At 38.9% G+C, this 25,273-nt stretch overlaps 1 protein-coding gene across 1 annotated transcript; it reads left to right on the top strand.

Moving 5' to 3' along the window:
• Positions 1 to 230: 230 nt before the first annotated feature.
• COX6B (Cytochrome c oxidase subunit 6B) lies at positions 231 to 22,839 on the top strand. Its single transcript, XM_071696157.1, has 3 exons — positions 231 to 299; positions 7,544 to 7,632; positions 22,250 to 22,839. Exons 2-3 carry the CDS (start codon positions 7,550 to 7,552, stop codon positions 22,416 to 22,418), a joined length of 252 nt encoding a protein of 83 aa, XP_071552258.1. The 5' UTR covers positions 231 to 299; positions 7,544 to 7,549; the 3' UTR covers positions 22,419 to 22,839.
• Positions 22,840 to 25,273: the final 2,434 nt, after the last annotated feature.

Below are 25,273 nucleotides of genomic sequence, written 5' to 3'. Positions count from 1 at the left end.
AGACGATATGGCTAAAATTAGCAAATCCTGTTTTCGTAGTAGGGTTGCGAACGTTCATTCTTTCGGAAAGTAATAAAGATGTATCGATAAGGAAATTACTTAAAACTACTTTTATGTTTCAGAAAAATACAAAAATAATCATATAGATATTTGACAGAATGATTCCTGTGTTCATGGTCATGTGAATAATGATTGATTTGTTCCTGTGTGAAGTGCGCAAGACGATGCGAATCTGGTGGAATTTCGTCATAGAGGTCGCTCTCAGCCCAGCTGATCGTTAGGGCACATAGTCTTGTAAGGTAAGTTTCACTTTTTGATGCCAATTTTATGATTTCCTTACGTTTTATAAGTGATATTTGGAGGAGGAGAAGTACACGAGGACTCATGTAAGTAGCAAGAACACTCCTTTATATGTGTTTGATGGGCAGTCTGACCGAACAATTGGTGGCAGATCCTGCAACTTCACAGCGGAAATGATAAGGACCGGCGGTTTATACCTACTTTGCCACATATCTTTTTCACATTTCAGACAGATAAGGAGAAAACCCGAATGAGTTGTTTCATTTGGGACTTTTTGTATAGTTTTTTGTCCATCGAATTGCCCATGTGTGGTTTTTTCCGCTCAATCGAGATATCCAGTTGTAAGTCACCATCAGTATGCAAACAAGGGAAACGTAATACACTTCCTACTTGCATGATATGGTCTAGGTTAGAGTCGAGTGGTTTATATGTGAAATTGTATTGTTATTTTAATGGACGTGCATGTTCTAGATGATTCAATGTAATGAAACTGGCACCATACTAATGTGTAGTAGACTTGATATTAGAGTGCAGTTTTAGGTGTTGTATCTCAAACTCCTTCAGTGCTGTTTCGTAAAGTGGGCAGGGCATTGAGATGGAAAATGTGGCATGAAACTACCCAGAGTGAGCAGTTAAGTGTAAGTAATGCATTATTACTTTTTTTTTTGTTAGGGCTGCTGAGGCCCTAATCGCAGCCATATCTAATATATATATATATATATATATATATATATATATATATATATATATATATATATATCCCTGGGGATAGGGGATTAAGAATACTTCCCACGTATTTCCTGCATGTCGTAGAAGGCGACTAAAAGGGGAGGGAGCGGGAGGCTGGAAATCCTCCCCTCTCGTTTTTTTTTCTTCTTTTTTAATTTTCCAAAAGAAGGTACAGAGAGGTGGGCCAGGTGAGGATATTCCACAAAGGCCCAGTCCTCTGTTCTTAACGCTACCTCGCTAACGCGGGAAATGGCGAATAGTTTGAAAAAAAAATATATATCTGGGAGTGGATCTGGCAGCGGATGGAACCATGGAAGCGGAAGTGGATCATAGGGTAGGGGAGGGGGCGAAAATCCTGGGAGCCTTGAAGAATGTGTGGAAGTCGAGAACATTATCTCGGAAAGCAAAAATGGGTATGTTTGAAGGCATAGTGGTTCCAACAATGTTGTATGGTTGCGAGGCGTGGGCTATTGATAGAGTTGTGCGCAGGAGGATGGATGTGCTGGAAATGAGATGTTTGAGGACAATGTGTGGTGTGAGGTGGTTTGATCGAGTAAGTAATGTAAGGGTAAGAGAGATGTGTGGAAATAAAAAGAGCGTGGTTGAGAGAGCAGAAGAGGGTGTTTTGAAATGGTTTGGGCACATGGAGAGAATGAGTGAGGAAAGATTGACCAAGAGGATATATGTGTCGGAGGTGGAGCGAACGAGGAGAAGTGGGAGACCAAATTGGAGGTGGAAAGATGGAGTGAAAAAGATTTTGTGTGATCGGGGCCTGAACATGCAGGAGGGTGAAAGGAGGGCAAGGAATAGAGTGAATTGGATCGATGTGGTATACCGGGGTTGACGTGCTGTCAGTGGATTGAATCAGGGCATGTGAAGCGTCTGGGGTAAACCATGGAAAGCTGTGTAGGTATGTATATTTGCGTGTGTGGACGTGTATGTATATACATGTGTATGGGGAGTGGGTTGGGCCATTTCTTTCTTCTGTTTCCTTGCGCTACCTCACAAACGCGGGAGACAGCGACAAAGCAAAAAAAAAAAAATGTATATATATATATAATCGGTGTTTCCCACGGTAGCGAGAAAGCACTAGGAAACATGAAGAAAGACACAGCCACTCGGACACATTTATGTATATGTATATATATACACATGTATGTATTCATACTAGCTTGCCTTCATCCATTACCCGGCGCCACCTTTCCCCACTGAAAACAGCATCGCCACCCCATGCATCAGCAAGGTAGCGCTAGGAAAGAGACAAAGGCCACATCCGATCACAACCATAGATGAGCTTTCATGTGTAATGCACAAAAACCACAGCTGGCCATGCACATTCAGGCCCAACAGACCTTTCCATGATTTACCCCATATGTTTCACATGCCCTGGTTCAGTCCATTGACAGCACTGACCTCAGTATACCACATCATTCTGATTCACTCTATTCCTTGCATGCCTTTCACCTTCTTATATGTTCAGGCCCAAGTCACTTAAAATTTGTTTCACTCTATCCTTCCCCCTCCAATTTGGTCTCCTACTTGTTCCCTCCTCCTCTGACACATATTCTCTTTGTAAACCTTTCCTCACTCATTCTCTCCATATGTTCAAACCATTTCAAGACACACACGTCAGCTCTCTCATCCACACTCTTTTTATTACCACATCTCTCTTAGCCTTTCATTACTTACTCGATCAAACCACGTCATACCACTTATTGTTCTCAAAAATTTAATTTCCAACACATCTGCCCTCATCTGCACAACCCTATTTATAGCCCATGCCTGTTAACCAAATAATATTGGAACTACTATTCCTTCAAACATACCCATTTTTGCTCCAAGAAAATGTTTTCTCTTTCCACAGTTTTCATTGCTTCCGGAACCTTCAACCCCCCCCCCCCTCCACTCTATGACTTATGCTTCCATAGTTCCATTCACTTAAAGTCCACTCCCAGATATCTAAAACACTTCACTTATGCCAGTTTTTCTCCATTTAAATATCTCAATTTACTTGTCCTTCAACCCTGCCGAACCTAAAAACTTTGCTCTTTTTCACATTTGCTTCCATATTTTTCCTTTCTTATGCTCTTCCAAACTCAGTTACCAACTTTTGCAGTTTCTTATTTGAATCAGCCAACAGTGCTGTGTCTTTGGCGAACAACAACTGGGTCACTTCCCAGGCCCTCTCACCGAAACTGACTGCAATTATACTTGCCCTTCTCTTCAAGACTCTTGCATTTACCTCCCTCATTACCCCATCCATAAACAAATTAAACAAATATGGCACACCCCTGTTGCAGACCAACCTTCACTTGGAACGAGTAACTCCTCTCTTCCTACTCATACACACGCCTTAAAACCTTGGTAAAAACTTCCCACAGCTTCTAGGAGCGTACCTCCCACACCATATATCCTTAAGACCTTCCACAAAGCTTCTCTATCAACTCTTATATGACTTCTCTAGATCCATAAATGCCACACAGATCCATCTGTTTTTCTTAGTATTTCTCGCACACAGTCTTCAAAGCAAACACCTGATCCACACTCTCTACCACTTATGAAATGTTTCTATTTATAACAGTGAATACCTCATGCACCTCAATTATACCTTCAACTGCCACATTACTTACCTCCACATTTGAATCATCCATCACAAGTACTTGGTCATGTGCACTAAAATTGGTGGTGCATTCACTCATCTGCTCCCAAAACACTTGCCTCATGATTTTTTTTTTTCATGACCAGTTGTATAAGCACCAATAATCACCCATCTCTCAACATCCACTGATATTCTTACCACTTATGATTTATTTGATATGGTAAGATAATTTCTGCGTGAAAAAGGAAAATCCCACACACTTTTATCTCACTCTTTCCAGTGGCATCAGTGATTCCTTAAGATCTTAATCCAAGGAAATGCATGTGTCTAGAAAAATTGTATCAATGGTTATTAGAGGGATCTTTTATAGCGTCCACTGCCAAAATGCTGTTGGTTGAGAGTTTGGTTATGCTGCTAAAATGAAGGATGGTAACTTAATAAATGGCTTTTTTGATTAAGAGTCGAATGAAAAAAAGAGAAGATTAGTAAGAAATAATTAAATGAAAGGCATACAGTGTGAAATTTCATGCATTGCATCATACTTGTCCCATCACTATATGGTAAACAATTATCCTTGCTCTTTCACTAATACTGTATTTTCCTCTTCTAAAACTTTTTGTTGCTCCAGTAGATTGGGCTTGATTTAAAGTATTCCTCTGATAACTTTTTAGATAATAATTTTGGGTAATTTAACTCATGAAACTAAGAACTTCATTTGACTTCATTATGCTTTTTCATTTGGGTAATTTGCTGGACCTCATCAATTAGCTTTAAAGGTCTTATAATGTAGGAGTTTCTCCTATTTCTTGTTTCTGTAGGCTGTGGAATTGTGAGGGGGGGTCTTGCACATCATGTTTTGTATAGGTCTTGAGTTAGGTCATATATATGGTATGAAATTTAAAGGCACCGCATAAATCACTCGGGAATCCAGCTAATCTTGATTTTGCAGTTATAGTGTATGGTACTCTTTGATGAATACAATAAGACTGGCAGAGTATGATTTGAAGCATTGTATGGGGATAGGACTATGAAGATCAAAGCATTATACATGACAGCGGAAGTCACTGTTAACATGTACAGCTGCTGTTCTGTTCCTGATGCTGCCTTGCTAAGGTGATAATTAACGTAAAATATCATTATTATTATTAGTATTATTAGTATTATTGAAGAATGTGTGGAAGTCGAGAACATTATCTCGGAAAGCAAAAATGGGTATGTTTGAAGGAATAGTGGTTCCAACAATGTTGTATGGTTGCGAGGCGAGGGCTATGGATAGAGTTGTGCGCAGGAGGATGGATGTGCTGGAAATGAGATGTTTGAGGACAATGTGTGGTGTGAGGTGGTTTGATCGAGTGAGTAACGTAAGGGTAAGAGAGATGTGTGGAAATAAAAAGAGCGTGGTTGAGAGAGCAGAAGAGGGTGTTTTGAAGTGGTTTGGGCACATGGAGAGAATGAGTGAGGAAAGATTGACCAAGAGGATATATGTGTCGGAGGTGGAGGGAACGAGGAGAAGAGGGAGACCAAATTAGAGGTGGAAAGATGGAGTGAAAAAGATTTTGTGTGATCGGGGCCTGAACATGCAGGAGGGTGAAAGGAGGGCAAGGAATAGAGTGAATTGGAGCGATGTGGTATACCGGGGTTGACGTGCTGTCAGTGGATTGAATCAAGGCATGTGAAGCATCTGGGGTAAACCATGGAAAGCTGTGTAGGTATGTATATTTGCGTGTGTGGACGTATGTATATACATGTGTATGGGGGGGGGGTTGGGCCATTTCTTTCGTCTGTTTCCTTGCGCTACCTCGCAAACGTAGGAGACAGCGACAAAGTATAATAAAAAAAATAATAAAAATAATATTATTATTATTATTATTACCATTATTATTATTATTATTATTATTATTATTATTATTAATAGTTTACGTAATTGTATTTCTAATGATAGTTCATCCCTATGGTGAGAAAATTACAAAGCTGCTGAAATTTAGGTAATGTGCTGGAGGAAGATAGAGGTACATCTTTTTTTTTTTTTTTTTTTTTATAAGTATCCCCACAAGTGCAAGAACCCAGGTGGAAAAATAATGTGATGCTTGATTCTGTAGTTCTTTCGTACTACAATATCAGTATGTGTAAGTTGCACAAAGTATTGGCATCACTGCAATAGCATCAGTGTGTTAAGTACAGTAAACCCTCGATTTGATGGACCCTAATATAATGCAATCTGGATTTAGCGGACCGGACACATGATAATACAGTACCTTGATTAATGATAATTTAATAAATATAAAAAGATGAAAAAATATCAATGCTGTACCATGCGCATTTCATATCACTTTTTTTTTTTTTTTTTTTTTTTTTTTTTTTTTTGGGTAGTCTGGGGATTGGCTGAATAAAGACTATTGTACTACTACCACTATGGTCATGGCAAAATAATCTTTATCTACACTGTCTAAAAGGTGAGTAAATGTTACGAATTCTTTATTATATGATAATTTTATATCGCACAGTACTGGATATTGTATATTGTATTAAAGAATGGCCCATAGGTTACATTTGATTTAACGGATTTTCAGCATTAACGACACCCATCCCCCTTATTAGTTTGTTAAATCGAGGGGTTTCCATATCATTGTATAAGGAATGTCATCAGTGTGCTGTTGTATGACTTCACATCAGTGCTTTCTAAATATGTTCCCAGTGTTATCAGTTTTATTTTTATAAATGATATGTATTGTGCTAAATGTACTGCTTCTGTGTAAACACTGAAGACATCATATCTGTTAAGTAAGTTTCTCACTCACACACACATTTTCTTTCCTTTTCCTGTGTTAGAAATTGAGATGCAAGAGGAGGAGGGGTTTCCAGCCCTCTTTTACACTCCCTTTGTTGCCTTCAATGATATGCAGAGAATACAGAGGTAGAATTCTTTCTCCCCTCCCTCAGGGATAAAGTTGAAAGTAAATGTGAATAAAAGCAAGGTTACTAGGTTCAGTAGGTTTTAAGAACAAGTTAGTTGGGATATAAGTTTGAATGGATAAAAATTGGAAGAAGTAGAGTGTTTTAGATATCTGGGAGTGCACTTGGCAGTGAATGGAACCATGGAAGAGGAAGCGAGTCATAGGGTAGGGGAGGGGGCAAAGGTTCTGGGAGCAATGAAGTGTGTGGAGAGAACATTATCTCGGAGGGCAAAATTGGGGTATTTGTCAGGTTGTGAGGCTTGGGCTATATATAGATAAGGGCTGTGTGTAGGAGGTTGGATGTGTTGGAAGTGAAATGTTTGAGGACGATATGTGGTGTGAGGTGGTTTGATTAAGTAATGAAAGGGTAAGAGAGGTGTGTGGAAATTAAAAGTGTGGTTGAGAGAGCAGAAGAGGGTGTGTTGAAATGGTTTAGATATATGGAGAGAATGAGTGAGGAGAGATTGACAAAGAGATATGTGTCAGAGGTGGAGGGAACAAGAAGCTGGAGACCAGATTGGAGGTGGAAGGATGGAGTGAAAAAGATTTTAAGTGACAGGGGCCTGAACATGCAGGACAGTGGAAGTCATTCAGGAAATTGAGTGAATTGGAACAATATGGTGTACTCGGGGTCAACGTCCATCAGTGGACGAATATGTATGAAAACAGACATTGAAGATCACTGTATCAAAATGTACTTAAGGCATCATTAACACCTTTTAAAGTGCTTCTCTACACATTAGATTTAGGATAGATTGCTTTCCAAAAGTCAGCTTTTTTAACTCTTGAGTTTCAGTTCCCAGTTTAGTAGAATACTGTATACAGGGTACTGGTAATGCTTAGGTTAAGAAAGGAAATTTTTAGATAATAACATTTGTTCTGATTCATGCATCTCTATTCTTATATTGAATTTAGATAGCTTGCTATCTTTGAGTAAGATATTTTAACACTTGAATTTCAGTGTGCAATGTCTTCTGCCATCATGTCTTCTGAGGCAAAATTGGAAACTGCACCTTTTGATCCCCGCTTCCCAAATCAGAACCAGACCAAGTAAGTTTAATTGATTCTTTTGATGCTCATAGAGAACAATTCTTCATGTTAGGATTGTCTCTTGAATTGCTGGCTGTCTTCTTTTCCTTGCAGCTGTTTTTCCTCTCTTCCACTTATATTGGGTTTATGACTTGAATACTACACAGCTATTACTATAACTAGTACAGCACTTATTAATTATTTATTGCACAGTAAGTTGATCCATCAGGTTAATCTGATTTCTCCATACATGTGACTAACTTCTTACAAAACTGTTCCCCTGGACATTACCAAGAAGCATTTCCGTGTCATCGTCATCTAAAATACCCTTAGCTTCTAACAGTTTACCCATTGCTCATACTTCTCTCTCACACTACCTTTTCTCATGACTGTGTTCACATGGTATCAGATCTTTACCAGCTCATTTTCTTGCATGTGATTTGTTTGGTCACATGGAAGGTTTTTACCCATATTATCTAATTTCATAACTCTTTTCCCTAAACTCTTGCTTTGATTTTATATTAGGACAAGTAAACGAAGATTTCTTTGAATCTGGATTAGCAGTTTATCATGTGAATATCATGCTGGAGCACACACACTTTGTGTTCTTCCCAATCACCAGAGCTCTCGCTGCACTTTCAGGTCTTATTTTCTTGCATTGCTATCCTCTCTATCAGATCTCGTACCATTTGTCCTCTCGAAATGCTTCTCCCTCGTACCAGATCTCAATGATCATGGTTTTTTCTCTGTGCAAATAATAGTACTCTGACTGCCTATTACACTGTAAAGCGAGAATCCTGCTTGTTCTTGCATTTACTTTCAGTACCTTGTGTACACATCATTAGAGGGATTTGCATCTGACCAAGTTTTCTTTAAGCAAACAACTTACAATATCTTTTTTAGTTTACAATCTGTCCAATCTGTTGAAGTCTGCAATTACCGTATGTCTTTTTCACCTCAGATAGTATCCCATTTGTCATTTAGTGAACAACTGTGATGACATTACTCAGCGTGATTTTTTTTTTTCTTTTTTTATACTTTGTCGCTGTCTCCTGCGTTTGCGAGGTAGCGCAAGGAAACAGACGAAAGAAATGCCCACCCCCCCCCCCCCATACACATGTATATACATACGTCCACACACGCAAATATACATACCTACACAGCTTTCCATGGTTTACCCCAGACGCTTCACATGCCCTGATTCAATCCACTGATAGCACGTCAACCCCGGTATACCACATCGCTCCAATTCACTCTATTCCTTGCCCTCCTTTCACCCTCCTGCATGTTCAGGCCCCGATCACACAAAATCTTTTTCACTCCATCTTTCCACCTCCAATTTGGTCTCCCTCTTCTCCTTGCTCCCTCCACCTCCGACACATATATCCTCTTGGTCAATCTTTCCCCACTCATCCTCTCCATGTGCCCAAACCACTTCAAAACACCCTCTTCTGCTCTCTCAACCACGCTCTTTTTATTTCCACACATCTCTCTTACCCTTACGTTACTCACTCGATCAAACCACCTCACACCACACATTGTCCTCAAACATCTCATTTCCAGCACATCCATCCTCCTGCGCACAACTCTATCCATAGCCCACGCCTCGCAACCATACAACATTGTTGGAACCACTATTCCTTCAAACATACCCATTTTTGCTTTCCGAGATAATGTTCTCGACTTCCACACATTCTTCAAGGCCCCCAGAATTTTCGCCCCCTCCCCCACCCTATGATCCACTTCCGCTTCCATGGTTCCATCCGCTGCCAGATCCACGCCCAGATATCTAAAACACTTCTTCCTCCAGTTTTTCTCCATTCAAACTCACCTCCCAATTGACTTGACCCTCAACCCTACTGTACCTAATAACCTTGCTCTTATTCACATTTACTCTTAACTCTCTTCTACCACACACTTTACCAAACTCAGTCACCAGCTTCTGCAGTTTCTCACATGAATCAGCCACCAGCGCTGTATCATCAGCGAACAACAACTGACTCACTTCCCAAGCTCTCTCATCCCCAACAGACTTCATACTTGCCCCTCTTTCCAAAACTCTTGCATTTACCTCCCTAACAACCCCATCCATAAACAAATTAAACAACCATGGAGACATCACACACCCCTGCCGCAAACCTCAGCGTGATGCGCTTCCTTATTTATTTCCAGCCACCTGTACTCATACCTTCACTTAGGCTCACACAAGTACTATATACTTCAAGAAAGTTGAATAGCATTCATCAGTTATCCATCAACATCATGGAGATGTAAAACTAAATTTTTTGATTTTTTTATATATATACTAATGCTGCCCATAATTCTTGTCTCTAGAGCTCTCCATATTACCAACATAAGAGCAAAAATTTGGTTCAGTTGTTTTACTCTTGTTATTATCTTCAACTGGTACAGTATTTTTTTGTTTGTTTTTGAGTATCTTTTACTTCCCTGCGATTACTTTCAATAAGAATAATTTCTTTGTAATTTTTTGTTTTAAAACTTGCTTGCCATTCATGTTTAGGTACAAAGAGTGACTTCGTCCAGTTATCTGGCTTACAAAATTTTCCATGCTCCCAAGCACAGCTTTTGTGTCAGTTCAACAGCTGTCACCTCTGTTGTAACAACTCACTGCTCATCTGTTTTGCCTGTATTCTCCATTGATTTTGGCAACCACCTCAGTAATGTCTAAGTTTACCCTGTGCTTCAAAGCTATGTCTCTTAATTAATATTCAGATTTCAAAAGTTGATCCCAAAGAGAAAAGGTACCCTATCCATGGTACGATGAGTTGTATTACATATTGTCTTGATAAACCCAAACAGTATCCTCTACCTAATAGCAAAGTAGTCTTGTAACCCTGCATGAACTTCAATTTCTGTAAGTAATCTCTGAGCCTTGTCTGGTACATTCTCACTTTTCACAGATGCCTCCCATTTGCAATGTAGTACATTCTTTTCTTTAGCATCTTAATTTCCCATAGTTCTGCTTTCCTTCATTTTAGATCTCCATTTGTGTTTTTTAGTCATTGTGTCTACTTTTCTACTTCTCCATTCTTTGCTCATTGCCTTCCATGTTTTATTTTCATCAGATGTTAATATCTATATGCCTTCCATTTATCATTTATGTATGGAAGATTCACATTCCTCCATTAAATAGTTTTTACTTGTTGCCCATCCTTTTTACATGTTCAGTCCATCCTGTTTGTATGGAATGTGCATATATTGGATATCTGGAAGTTTTCAGTTTCCTTTACTTCATGTCAACCTTTGTGCTATTTCATCATTATTGAAGTAGCTCCTCAGACTTTTCAAGGAAGTTCACTTGTGCATATATTTCAAGTATATCCTCTACTTTTCACTTGGAACTCCATTCTTGTGTTCATTTGTATCCTTTTATCACCCATAACACTTAGCTTTTCTTGATGAACTGAGTGCTCCCCAGAATATGTCCTTAACATTCGACTAATGTTGTGACAATAGTTTTTAGTTATAACGTAGGACTTCCTTATTTGCAGTCTGTTTGTTTCAAACAACTAATTTTTTTGTCATAAGTTATGGGACTTATTATGAATAGCCTAATCTAACACCTATCGTCACATTCCAATTGAATGTTCTGCTCCTCAATTTTTTCTCAGGCACAACTTGTATGTATTGATTTGATATCTTGAAGGTTTGTCATTTTTGTGTGTTTACATTCATTGATGATCCTTTCACTTTCCACTCAGCATTTTAGATATACACATTTTTTCAAAGGTATTTGCAGACATTGGAACCACTGTCTGAGCCCCATTGCTCATTTTGGGAAAATAACATTTGCAGAGGTCAGGTATCTCAGTCCCAATTATGCTGATTAGCAGTGACGGGATGTTCATATCTCTTAAGATATATTAGAAAGTACACCACTTAAGAAACACTCTGGTTGTTTACTACTTGCCATATACTTATAAAAGGAAAGTTCTGGAAACATACACAAAAGAAAAAGAATGGCACATACAGTGCAAGTTATAGTACCTTAAGAATGTAAATTGTGAGAAGGCTAAATTTATTGGTCCTTATGTGGCTGGTAATTGGAATTGAAATTTGTTGGAGGTCAGTTGTTAAAGCATAGTAATAAAGTTGAGGAAATTTACTGAATGAGAGAAACCCATGGCTTTACAAACTGGAGATGGAAGGATGGGGTGAATAAGATTCTGAATGTTTGTAAGACTGAATATGTAGGTTAAAAGGAGTTAACAAATTAGAGTGAATGGAAGTGATGTGTTATACAGGGAGTACGGTGTTCTGTCATGGACTTAACTAGGGCATATGAAGTTGTGGGGGAAACCTCAGAAGGTCTGTGGGGTTTGACTATGTATAGGTTGCTGAGGTTTCAGCGCATTACACATGACATTCATAGAATGAAGGTGAGCAAATAAGGCCTTTTCTTCTTGTCACTAGTTAACTAACTTGAGAAATGGTGAACACGTATGAACAAAAAAAGAAATATAGTTAGAGGTAAAGAAAATATTGGCATCTTTGTGTTGAAGAATAGATGCGTTCCTGCTTGGTATTAGTAATGATTTACTGTATCTTCTCAGCTGGCTATGCTAATGTGAGTTTTGTGCATATTCTTAAGATAATGTAGGCTCATGACTGTTGCTACATATAGTGCCATAGGCACCAGGTGCCCCAAAAGCACACCAGATATTGCCCAAAAAACTATCTTAAACTCATGAAAAAAGTTTCAGAGAAAACTTAACCTTACATATACATACAATCAGGAATGCTTAATAATTGTATACAAATTCAAGGAAAAAAATTTGGCGGTAGAGTTGGAATTGCTGAGTAATGTATCAAGAGCACATGGATTGAATTGGGTTCATTATATTCACTCTATAATTGGTGAATGTGGTGAATTGCATTTTTCATATTTTTTGACACGGTTTCTTCTATAGGTTCTTACTATTGGATGAATTAATGATCATGTACATATTCCTTATCGTGTGCTTTCACGGGCCACCCAGGGTTGAGCGCATAGGTTCGAATCATGGTTACAGCAGTCAGTCTACAGTCAACCCAGGAAAACTGACAAAGGCCATATTCATTCACACTCAGTCTTAGGGGTAAAGTCTCAAGTTGATGTGAGAGCAAGCGCTAAGGAGGGGATAGACCTACTGATCAAGTAGGAAATGTGAGAATGTGTGATTGATTATAGGGAAGCGAGCTCCAGAATGGTATGGGTAAAAATGAAAGTGGGTTGGGGGAGATGATTGATAGTGCTAACGCACCTGGCCATGAGAAAGAGAATAATGAGAGACAAGCATTTTTGAGAGCAAATGATTGAGTGTGTCTTGAGTTTTGATGCAGGAGATTGAGTGATTTAAATGCAAGTGTTAGTAATGTTGCAATTAAGGGTATGATTAGGGGACATTGGGTGTTCAGTGAGGAGAACAGGAATGACAAACAGGTTGTGGACTTGTGTGCTGAGAAGGACAGGTGATTGGGAATACCTGGTTGAAAAATTGGGACATACAAGAATTCATAGGTGAGTAAGAAAGATGATGAGGGCACAGTTTGATTACATACTAGTTGATAGGCATACAAATGGGGTAGTGATGAGGTGAAGAGGAGGTGGATTAAGTTGAAGGATAGTTGAATGTGTTTGATGATGGGGTGGCAGATGTAGGGTGGGTCTGGGAGGTATGTGAAGTGAGATTCATGGAAAATGGTTTGGTGAAGAGAGAAATACTTAGAAAGTCAATTGGATTTGTATGTAGGATTTATGGATCTGGAGAAGGCATATGATAGAGTTGATAGGGTTGCTCTGTGAAAGGTATTAAGAATATGTGTGGGAGGCAAGTTGTTAGAAGCAGTGAAAAGTTTTTATCGAGGATGTAAGGCATGTGTACGTGTAGGAAGAGAGGAGAGTGATTGGTTCTCGGTGAATGTTGGTTTGCGGCAAGGGTGCGTGATGTCTCCATGGTTGTTTAATTTGTTTATGGATGGGGTTGTTAGGAGATGAATGCAAGAGTTTTGGAAAGAGGGGCAAGTGTGCAGTCTGTTGTGGATGAGAGAGCTTGGGAAGTGAGTCAGTTGTTGTTCGCTGATGATACAGCACTGGTGGCTGATTTGGGTGAGAAACTGCAGAAGCTGGTGACTGAGTTTGGTAAAGTGTGTGAAAGAAGAAAGCTGAGAGTAAATGTGAATAACAGCAAGGTAATTATTAGGTACAGTAGGGTTGAGGGACAAGTCAATTGGGAGGTAAGTTTGAATGGAGAAAAACTGGAGGAAGTGAAGTGCTTTAGATATCTGAGAGTGGATTTGGCAACGGATGGAACCATGGAAGCAGAAGTGAATCACAGGGTGGGGGGGTGAAAGTTCTGGGAGTGTTGAAGAATGTATGGAAGGTGAGAATGTTATCTCGTAGAGCAAAAATGGGTATGTTTGAAGGAATAGTGGTTCCAACGATGTTATATGTTTGCAAGGCATGGGCTATAGATAGGGTTGTGCGGAGGGTGGATGTGTTCGAAATGAAATGTTTTGGATATATGGAGAGAATGAGTGAGGAAAGATTGACAAAGAGGATATACGATCAGAGGTGGAGGGAACAAGGAGAAGTGGGAGATCAAATTGGAGGTTGATGGATGGAGTGAAAAAGATTTTGAGCGATCAGGGCCTGAACATACAGGAGGGTGAAAGATGTGCAAGGAGTAGTGAATTGGAACGATATAGTATACTGGGGTCGATGTGCTGTCAATGGATTGAACCAGAGCATGTGAAGCATTTGGGGTAAACCATGGATAGGTTTGTGGGGCATAGATGTGGAAAGGGATCGATGGTTTCGGTGCATTACACATGACAGAGACCAAGTGTGAACGAATGTGGCCTTTTTTGGCTTTTCCTGGTGCTACATCACTGGAGGTGGGGGATGCTATTTCATATGTGATGGGGTGGCGACAGGAATGGATGAAGGCAGCAAGTATGAATATATACATGTGTATATACGTATATGTATATGGGCATTTATGTATATACATGTGTTGTGGGTGGGTTGGGCCATTCCTCATCTGCTTCCTTGTGCTTCCTCGCTGATACGGGAGGCAGTGATTAAGTGCAATGATTTACTGATATAGATATATAGATAGATAGATAGCATTAATGAAACGGCCTTGGTTAGGGTCTCGGTTGCCCACGCTATCAGCCAACACACACAAAAATTATTTGTATATTTTTTGATACTTTTTTTTAGGTTGTATCTTATCTAATGCACTGATTATGAGAAAGTAAAGCAAAACTTACCTGGCATTTGTTAGTCATTCAGGGTGTATATGTTGCTGGCCCTGTGAAATTGTTATGCCTCTATTTTTCAAATTTACCCTTCACTGTGCAGCTAATTTTCAGGCTTTTTGTCAAAAGGATCAATTATCCGCCAGAAGGTAAAGGTGTGCATTTGTCTTTTTGCATTGTATTCACATTATTTAAAGCTTTATTTTCCATATCAGTGTATTATTCCTTGAAAACTGCATTGAATGATGAATAATGATTATTTCATCAAAAAATTAAGGAAACTTAGAAGAAAAATCTTTTAGTAAATGTCATAAATATAGACAAGAGTAACTCAGTAAGTGGCCAAAATCTTGACATAATGATGATAAGAAATTTATACGATATCTAAGATTTTTTTTTTTACCATTACATCTCCTTTACCGTCATTTCATATACAGTCAGCTCCCCTCACACCACATATTCCATTCCATTTCCAATACATTGACACTCTCATAGTCATTTTTTTTCCAGGGTGCATGCCTTGCATCCATGCAGCAGCAAGACTTTTTACTATTGTAAAGAACTGTCTTTGCCCTCACATAAACACATCCAGGACTTGAGCTCTGTGACCCACTGTAAGGCTTACATCAGCTTCTCTGGTTTCATGTGCTGCCATATCCACTTCCAAGTATCTTAAAAATTCCACATCTTAGAGGTTCTACCTATTCAAACTCACTTTCCATCCATCCTATCTCCCTTCCTTGCTAAACTTGATAATCTTACTTGTATACACATTCAGTCTCAGCTTTCTTATGTATCACACATATTCCCAAAATCAGACACCAGCCCCTGCATTGTCTTACCCAAGTCTACCACCATAACGACTGCCACGGCGCTGGAGCTCCTGTCTTTTACTTCCTTTTTTCAACCTTTCCTCGCAAGTCTGCCATTTTTGGACTTTCCTACAGTAACCATGAATGCCTCTGGAACAATGCTACCACCATGGAAGCAGAAATTTTACGTGATTTGTGGCAATTCTTTGTGTTATAATGGTGACTGCAGCCACGAATGTAAACATCCGTTACGACAGTGCTTCCCTGCTCAACCTGTGACCCTCGCTGGACTCACCTCTACCTGCCGAATTCATCAATAATGTAAGAAGACTACAAGAACTACAGGCAAGTCCCAAGGAGAAGGTATACTCAGAAAATGAAACAGCTAGAAAGTACAGCAAGCGAAGAAGAGGGTGGCGCAGCGGTGTACGAGTGAGAACAAGGAGACGTGGCATGAAGACCCCACTGCCAACTATCACCTTTGGTAACATACGCTAAATTAGAAATAAAATGGATGAGCTATGTACTAGCTGTAAGTTTATCCAAGAATATAGAGACAGTGCAGTAATTGCCCTCACGGAAACCTGGCTGCAAGATTGGGATGCGGACAGTACAGTGACTATTGACTTGTGTGTATTGGTACGGTCTGACAGGGAGGGTGTTGATAAGGACCGAGGGCGTGGGGTTGCTGCTTACATTAATGAGAGATGGTGCTTACAAATTAATGTTAAGGAAATCTAGTGTGACAATAACATAGAGTACTTAGCGTTTACCTGTCGTCCTTTTTATTTGCCACGTGAATTTAACGATAATTTTAGTACTTGTGTATATACCCCCGAATGCGGTTTATTCTATAGCAGCTGATATTTTAGAAAACTGTGTTACAAAGTGTGAAAATGAAAGCCCAAACAGTGCAGTAATTGTTTTAGGAGATTTTAACCATTGCGATTTTCAAGGAAAAGTTCCCACGTATGAACAAACAGTAAATTGTCCCACTAGAGGTAATGCGACACTAGACAAGATGTATTGCAATATTAAGGATGGATATAAAGTTTTCCAACGACCAAACATTGGAAATGGCAACCACAACATGTTATACTGCGTACCTACATATAAAAAATTACTGGAAAGAGTGAAACCGAAAGAAATTGAGATTAGAAAATGGGATAATAACAGCATGGAACAACTACAAGCATGTTTTGACTGGACTGACTGGTGTGTCCTCATAGAAAATGGGACTGACATCAACACTAATTTAGACACTTTTAATGCATATTTCCACTTTTGCTTTGATATGATCGTCCCACCCAAGAAAATAAAGATATATCCAAACAATAAACCATGGATTAAAAAAGAACTGAAATCAATGCTAAATGGAAAACATAGACTTGTGTGGAATGGAAGTGATGCTGAAAGAAGAACATTGCAAAGAAACATAGATAAGAAAATAAGTGAATCTAAAAGAATATACAAAGAAAAAGTTAAAGGCATGTTTAAGACAAATAGAATAAAAGACGCTTGGAAGGGACTTAAAACCCTGTGCGAGCACAAGAAGAAACAGAGTATGCCTGAACCAGAAAATATCATCATATATGTGAATGAAATGAATGTGTTTTTTGCGAGATTTGAAAGACATGATTTCAGTGATGCGTGTAATGAGGTAATGACAGAAATACAATCTAACAATGATGAGAGAATTATAATCAGGCAAGAAGACGTGCAGAAGTCCCTGCAGAAAATACGAGCAGGTAAAGCTACAGGGCCTGACGGGATGCCTGCAAGGGTACTTAAACGCTGTGCTAAACAACTGACACCTGCACTGACCACATTATTTCAGGACTCAATAGATCAGGGAGTGGTGCCTTATAAATGGAAAGAATCGGAAGTGAAACCTATTGCAAAAATTAACTGTTCGAAAGATCCCAAAGATTTTAGACCTGTAGTATTGACATCTAACATTATGAAATGTTTAGAAAGTATATTGAAAAACTACATCTGTGAAAGAACAAATAATTTAAAAGACCCTATGCAGTTTGCTTATTGCTATAATAGGAGTGTACAGGATGCAACACTTACATTATTAAATGATGTTAACGAGCACTTAGATGACTAAATCACAAATTAGAGCACTGTTCATCGATTTTAGTTCAGCATTTAACACAATGAAACCTCATATTTTGCTTAATAAAATGTTACAAATGAGTGTAAATAGAAACATCTTAAAATGGATTTTTAGCTTTTTAACGCAGAGACCTCAATATACCAATGTAAATAATGTCAAGTCTAACGTGGTAGTTACCAACACAGGAGCCCCCCAAGGTTGTGTATTGTCCCCTGTTCTCTTTACCTTGTACACAGATGATTGTAGGAGTGGAACTGATGACTGTACTATTATAAAATATGCCGACGATACAGTTATCCTAGGAAAAGTTGTCAATGATAATTATGAACCCTATTTAACTCAAGTCAAAAGATTTGTTGACTGGAGTAAACAAAATTTTCTGGAGCTTAATGTTAAGAAAACTAAGGAGATGATATTCAATTTAGGAACTAAAAATAAACATGTACCCGACTTATTAACAATTGAGGAAGAACACGTTCAAAGAGTAAACCAGTACAAGTATTTGGGACTTATGATTGATGACCAGTTGAAAGGCAGTGTTAATACGGATATGGTGTCAAGGAAATGTAACCAGAGACTACACTTTGTACGTATATTGCGCAGCCTAAATGTAGATAAAGTGATCATTAACTTATGTTGTAAATCAATATTAGAATCAGTTCTAAATTTTTCAGTGACCGCCTGGTATGGGAAACTTACTTGTAAAGATAAAAATAAGTTGGGAAGAATTGTTAAAAAGGCAGGAAAATTAGGTGTGGCGACCACATCACTAGATAAGCTTTATCAGACAGGCGTAATGAAACAAGTAGATAGGATTATGAAAGATGTAACCCATCCACTATACAATTGTTACACATATTTAGAATCAGGAAGGAGGTTAGCTTTGCCCATGCAGCGTACTGATAGATACAGAAAGTCTTTTGTACCTAAAAGCATCCTCCTTTTCAGTCATTTGTCATCACAATAGGAAAGTAAAATATTAAAGTGTTTCCTTTAATATTTTATTGCTTTATTGATATTATTCTTTTAATGTAGAAACACTATGGAGCTCTCAAAGCCAAGAAGAATTTCATTTTGTAATATATCTTGTATTACAATTTGACTAATAAAAACTTACTTACTTAACAGCAAACAGTAACTGACTTATCTCCCTGGATCACCAGCCCCCAACAGACTTGCTCTTTCTTGAAGACCCTTGCATTTACCACCTCCATCACCCTGCCCATAAACTGATTAAACAGACATAATGATATCACACCCCCTTAACATAGACCCACCTTCAGGGCAACCCACTCACCCTCCTCTTTTCCTACTCATTCACATGCCTTACTCTCTTAACAGAAACTTCTCTGCTTCTTGTAGCTTTCTTCCCATAACTCCTTCCACAAAGTATCTCTGTTCTGACATACACATTCTGCAGATTCTTAAATGCTACTTACTAATCCTTCCCTTTCTCTGAATTCTTTTCTCAGATTCTTCAAAGCTAACACTGAAGCCACATTTTTTCTCTCCTATATGAACTTCTGTGCATACCGCTATGCCCCATGTAAGGGAAGGGGTACTTTAATGAGATCTTCAGGGCTCAAGTCTTTGAGGGGCCTGGAAGAGGGAGATGAAATCTAGATATATAAAGCAATTGATCAAATAACAACATATACATAATAAGCAGATTTTATAGATTATCATTTGCTGCCATCTTTTATGTCATGTAGGTCCCCATCTCCTAGCGGGCACAGGGGGTAATATGCTACCCCTTCACCAAGGCCCTTGTCAACTTTTAGTGGCCCTGCATGCCAACACCCTCTCGATCATTACTCTTCCATACAACTTGCTAGGTTTACTCGACATGCTTTTGTAATATGGTCTCACTTTTTCCCCCCCTTTCCTTGTTACAGTGGCTAGCATACCACCAACCCTCAGGCACCTGCCATTCATTGAAATTCCATGCTAACCAAACAGCAAACTTGCCATCCATTGTTTTGAAAAATTCTACTGCAGTCATCCTCTCCAGCCACTTTGAAGCACTTCATCCTCTAGAAGGTTTTCACCATCACTTCTCATTTCACCAAACCTCTGTTGCTGTAACTTTCCTTGCATACTTCTACTTCCCAAACACCCTTTATCTGCCACCCTATCATGTGTCTTAATCAACAGTCCTTTAGATTATTCTCTCCATCTCCTCTTCCCCTTTTCTTTGCCTGTTACTATATTTCTTTCTGCTACCTGTGCTGTGGCTTCCATTTGTTTTGTTGTTTGCTTTACTCTTTTCACCTTTCAAAACATTTTCTTATCCTCCCTGAAGTTTGCCAATACTCTTGTACCCCAATTCTCATTGTGTAACCTAAGGTACCTTTTAGTGGGGCCACTGCAGCTTTCATCCTTGACATTGATACTTTATAGCAGTGCTGAAGGCAACTTTTCTCTTTTGGTGTAACAACTTGTAGACAGAACCCAGCAACACTTAGTGATATTTGAGCTCCATAGAAGAGGCTTTTAGGGCAGGAAGGAAAGGTATGTATTCATAGATCTGTATGTGGGAATGTACCATCAAGTATAGATGTGAATTTTCCTTTCATATATGTATGTTAATGTAACTATGTAGGAATGGCCAATCCAGTTGTTAGTGTGTTTTCCTAAACTAGGAATGGTTGTCTTAATTCTTGAGAAAAAAATTGTGCACTTTTTTACTGAATTGGAGGAAAAGATTTTGCAATTTTTTGTGCATTGGAAAAGGCTGAAAAAATAAGTTCTGCACCAGAAGGGTTCGTGGCAGCTTGGTGTACATGAGTGGAGATTTTTAGCGTAGAGCAATAAGGAAAACAGAAGGGATACATATATTTTTTATGGTATTGCAGAATGAGCAGTAATGATGAGATGAAGTGCGAGAATGATTTTGTATGTACAGAGGTCCCTTGCTTACCAAATTGTACCAAACCATGATTTTGAGTATACATGCGTAGAATAACTAATACCAATTTACCATCCATAGCATCAAGTTTTGAGAATCTGCAGTTTTTCAAGTACTACCAAAATTTTATCCATGCTTTGGTTGAATGTCAAGTGGCCTTAGGCTGGTTTTAACCTATCCTGGCATATCACCTTCTCAAGGGAGAATTAGAAGTGTCAAGCAGTGTCACTAGTGTGAATGTTGAGTTAGCCTTTTGTCCAGCATTGCTGGCTGGCTGCTTTGTGAGAGAACAGAGGCACAGCATCAGGGAGTGAAATAGTGCCATCATGTTATTACTTTACAGTTTTCTACATCATATTTTTGTACTGTTATACTATTTTTTTATTATTATTATACTTTGTCGCTGTCTCCTGCATTAGCGAGGTAGTGCAAGGAAACAGGTGAAAGAATTGCCCAACCCACCCACATCCACATGTATATACATGCACATCCACACACAGCACATATACATATCTATACATCTCAACGTATACATATATATATACACACACAGACATATACATATATACACATGTACATATTTCATACTGTCTGCCCTTATTCATTCCCCTCGCCACCCCGCCACACATGAAATGAAAACCCCCTTCCCCCGCATGTGCGTGAGGTAGCGCTAGGAAAGCACAACAAAGGCCACATTCGTTCACACTCAGTCTCTAGCTGTCATGTATAATGCACTGAAACCACAGCTCCCTTTCCACATCCAGGCCCCACAGAACTTTCCATGGTTTACCCCAGACTCTTCACATGCCCTGGTTCAATCCATCGACAGCACATCGACCCCGGTATACCACATTGTTCCAATTCACTCTATTCCTTGCACGCCTTTCACCCTCCTGCATGTTCAGGTCCCGATCACTCAAAATCTCTCACTCCATCTTTCCACCTCCAATTTGGTCTCCCACTTCTCGCTCCTCCACCTGTGACACATATATCCTCTTTGTCAATCTTTCCTCACTCATTCTCTCCATGTGACCAAACCATTTCAAAACACCCTCTTCTGCTCTCTCAACCACACTCTCTTTGTTACCACACATCTCTCTTACCCTTTCATTACTTACTCGATCAAACCACCTCAAACATCTCATTTCCAGCACATCCACCCTGCTCCGCACAACTCTAGCCCACGCCTCGCAACCATATAACATTGTTGGCACCACTATTCCTTCAAACATACACTATTATATAAAAAAGAAAACTTAGTTTTAACACGTGTTTATTATAGGTCCTTTATCGTGCCAACTGGTTTTGCTAATTATGGGATATCCAGGAACATACTGCAGTGATTAGCTAGGGACTTCTGTATTCATTAACTTTAAGAACTTGCTTGTTTATCTGTGTTTAGTGACAGTTTTTCTCCTATCACTTTTTATTTCTGAATGTGTAATTTTTTCCGGTATTAGCTAGTTCACACTGTTTCTCCATTTTTCACATTTCATTGCTACTTGATTACGATGGAAATTTTCTACTCCTAAGATACTGCTACCAGAGCTATGTTGACTTCCACCGATGCCAGAAGATTAAGGGTGAAGATTATGAGCCATGCGAGTACTTCAAGAAAGTATATTCATCAGTTTGTCCCAACAGTTGGATAGAGAAATGGGGTGAACAGCTGGAAGCAGGAACCTTCCCTGGAAAAATCTGAAAGCTTTTTTTGTACTGTAGATTCTAACTCAGTTTGTACAAACCCAGAAAGAAGTGATACTATAATTGTCTGAGGAACAGTTTTTGTAAATTTTGAATTGGTGTATGTAAGTACACTACTCAAGCTGAATATTACTGAAAGCATTCATATTGGTTCAGATGTTTCCAATCATTCCAGCAACTCATTTTCACAGACATACTGATTGCATTTTTTCATAGGTTTTGTTAGCATCTAAAAATGAAGATCAAAATGAGAATTACGGTATGTTCAGAAAAATATCTATTTCTGTCTCTTTAACTGGGGAAACTATTGTATTGTAGATACTTGTATATTGATTTTTATGTAGTTACTGAAAAATGACAGTTTAACTTAATTTATATCTGTATGCTATATCCAATAAAGGCAGAATGACCAGGTGAAATGTCTTTTAACATCCAATTTGATCTACATTATTTTAGTTATTGTGATGTAGCAGGTCTTTATGAACGTCGATATACAAACCTATATTCCCACTACAAATCACATTTCCCTGGCTTGTTACACTCTTCTAGCTTCCTAAACAAAGTTAAGCCACCAGACCTGCTGGGATACCTAAGGACCTATTTAGTCATGATGGCAGAGGATCACATTTCAACTTCCTACAACTTGCCTCCTCCTGTGGGAACTGTTCTCCCAGCTAAGTGTCTGAGAATTCTTATGTCCTGGAAAATATGGGCTGTGCTAGTTGAAGTACCAGATGAGGAGGAATTTTTGTTTGACTGATTTTTCTTTAGGAGAACAAAAAGAAAGGGTATAAAGTGGGCACTGATAGTGACCTAGGCATGCTTGTGCTATTTGGAGATGGAAGCTCAGCATGAAACACCGCATAGTGCACAGCAATGACAGCATCATAAAACTATCTTTGTCGGAGATGCCAATGTATCTACAATAATGGTCAGTTGTGGAATAACTAACAATATTGGCTTTTCTGATGGAACAGATTTTTAGTGAAATGTAAAGTGCAGTAATCTCATTTGTAGACCAAGTAATAGTGTAAGAAATTATGGAATTGATTTAAAATGTTATAGACCAAGATAATGTGTACAGTACAGTGTAAGAGAACATAAAAGTAATAGTAGAGTATAAATAGTGTAGTTATTTTGTCTGTAGATAATTATAGCATAAGAAAGAAGAAAGTAAACTGGTGCTAATATGTAGTTGGTGAAATAGTGTATTGACTAATATTTATGTGTAAGAAATAACTAAGTTTTTGTATACCTCACTATGATCCATCCATACATTGAAACTCCTTACCAACCATTCAACAACACAGTCACTTCCTTTCTTAATAGATTCAACTGCTATACTACACACTCCAGCCACATTTCATTTTACACAAGGATTTCACTACCTCCTCTGTCTTCACCAAGCCACTCTCCATTACTCTCTCACTTCACATACCACCCTGACCCAAACACCCTACACCTGCCACTCTATTACCAAACACATTTATTGGTCCTTAAATATTCACTCTGTCTCCTCACTTCATCATTACCTGTTATCACTTCCCCTTTGCCCCCTTCATTGGTGTTCCCATTCATTATCTTGGCTTTCGCACATTATTAACCTCCTACTAAAACATCTTCATATTCGTCCCAAAGTTTAATGATACATGCACACCCCAACTCTCACTTGCCCTTTTTTTCAACCCTTGCAACTTCCTCGACCTACTGTACCTTTCTTGTATAAATCCTCCAATTGTTTTCACTCCATTCCAGTAAGTACCATCCAAACACATCTCTTTTCTCTTCATCGGCAACCTTATTCATCTCACCACTCACTACCCTTTCTAATCTGCTCACCAGCCACCTTTTGCATGCCACATCCATCGCTTGCCAACACTGCTTCCCAAAATACCTCCCAATCCTCAGGCATCCTCCTTGCCTCATTTTACTCCTACCCTTTGTTGTTCTACACTCAGTCTCTTATGGCATTTCTTCACACAAAGTCCCTTTTCCAAGCCCACTTACTCTCACCACTTTTTTTTTTTCTGACTTTCCTCTTTCAAAAACCTCGACAAATCTTCACCCTTGTCTCCACAAGAAAGTGATTAGACATCACACCAGCTGCCCCTCTCAGCACATTGCATTCAGTAGTCTTGCTTTTACACACCTTTCAATTAATATGTAATCCAATTATGTCAGCTGACTATCCCTACTACTTGCATACAAATACTTATATATTTATATCCCTCTTTAAAATTTAAACCAGGTAATCACCAGTCCTTTTTCAGCACACAACTCCACAAGTTGTTCTCCATTTCCCCTCTTCACAGTGAATACTCCATGCACCCAAATTATACCCTCCACTGCCAAATTACTTACCCTCTCATATAAATCACCTATCACTTTTACCCTGATCTTGTCACCAAAACTGCTGACACAATCACTCAGCTGCTCCTAAAAACACTTTCTTCTCATGGCAAGGTATGTAAGTACCAGTAATCACCCATTTCTCACCGTTCACTTTCAGTTTTACCCATATCAATTTAGCATTAAATTAATCACAATATTACATACTCCCAAAACCCCTGCTTATGGAATAGTGCTACTCCTTCCTCAGCTCTTGTCCTCTCACTAGTCCCTGACTTTACTCTTAAGATATTTCCAAATCATTCTTACCCTTTATCCTTGATATGGACATTAGTAGAGAATTAGTGAAGAAAGATTGGCAAAAAGGATATATGTGTCAGAGGTGGAGGGAACAAGGAGAAGCAGGTGACCAAATTGAAGGTGGAAAGATGGAGTGACAAAGATTTTGAGTGATGGGACTGAACATACATGAGGGTGAGAGGTGTGCAAGGAATAGAGTGAATT

The sequence above is a fragment of the Panulirus ornatus genome, chromosome 59 (genome assembly GCF_036320965.1).
Source record: "Panulirus ornatus isolate Po-2019 chromosome 59, ASM3632096v1, whole genome shotgun sequence".
Taxonomy (NCBI): domain Eukaryota; kingdom Metazoa; phylum Arthropoda; class Malacostraca; order Decapoda; family Palinuridae; genus Panulirus; species Panulirus ornatus.
This window is presented reverse-complemented; position numbering and strand designations above follow the sequence as displayed.

What these genes read in the sequence shown, in the direction of transcription:
- COX6B (XM_071696157.1), top strand. Translation starts at nt 7,550, where the DNA reads ATGTCTTCTGCCATCATGTCTTCTGAGGCAAAATTGGAAACTGCACCT. An exon ending in CCAAATCAGAACCAGACCAA is followed by an intron (nt 7,633 to 22,249) that starts GTAAGTTTAATT and finishes TCTACTCCTAAG; the next exon opens with ATACTGCTACCAGAGCTATG.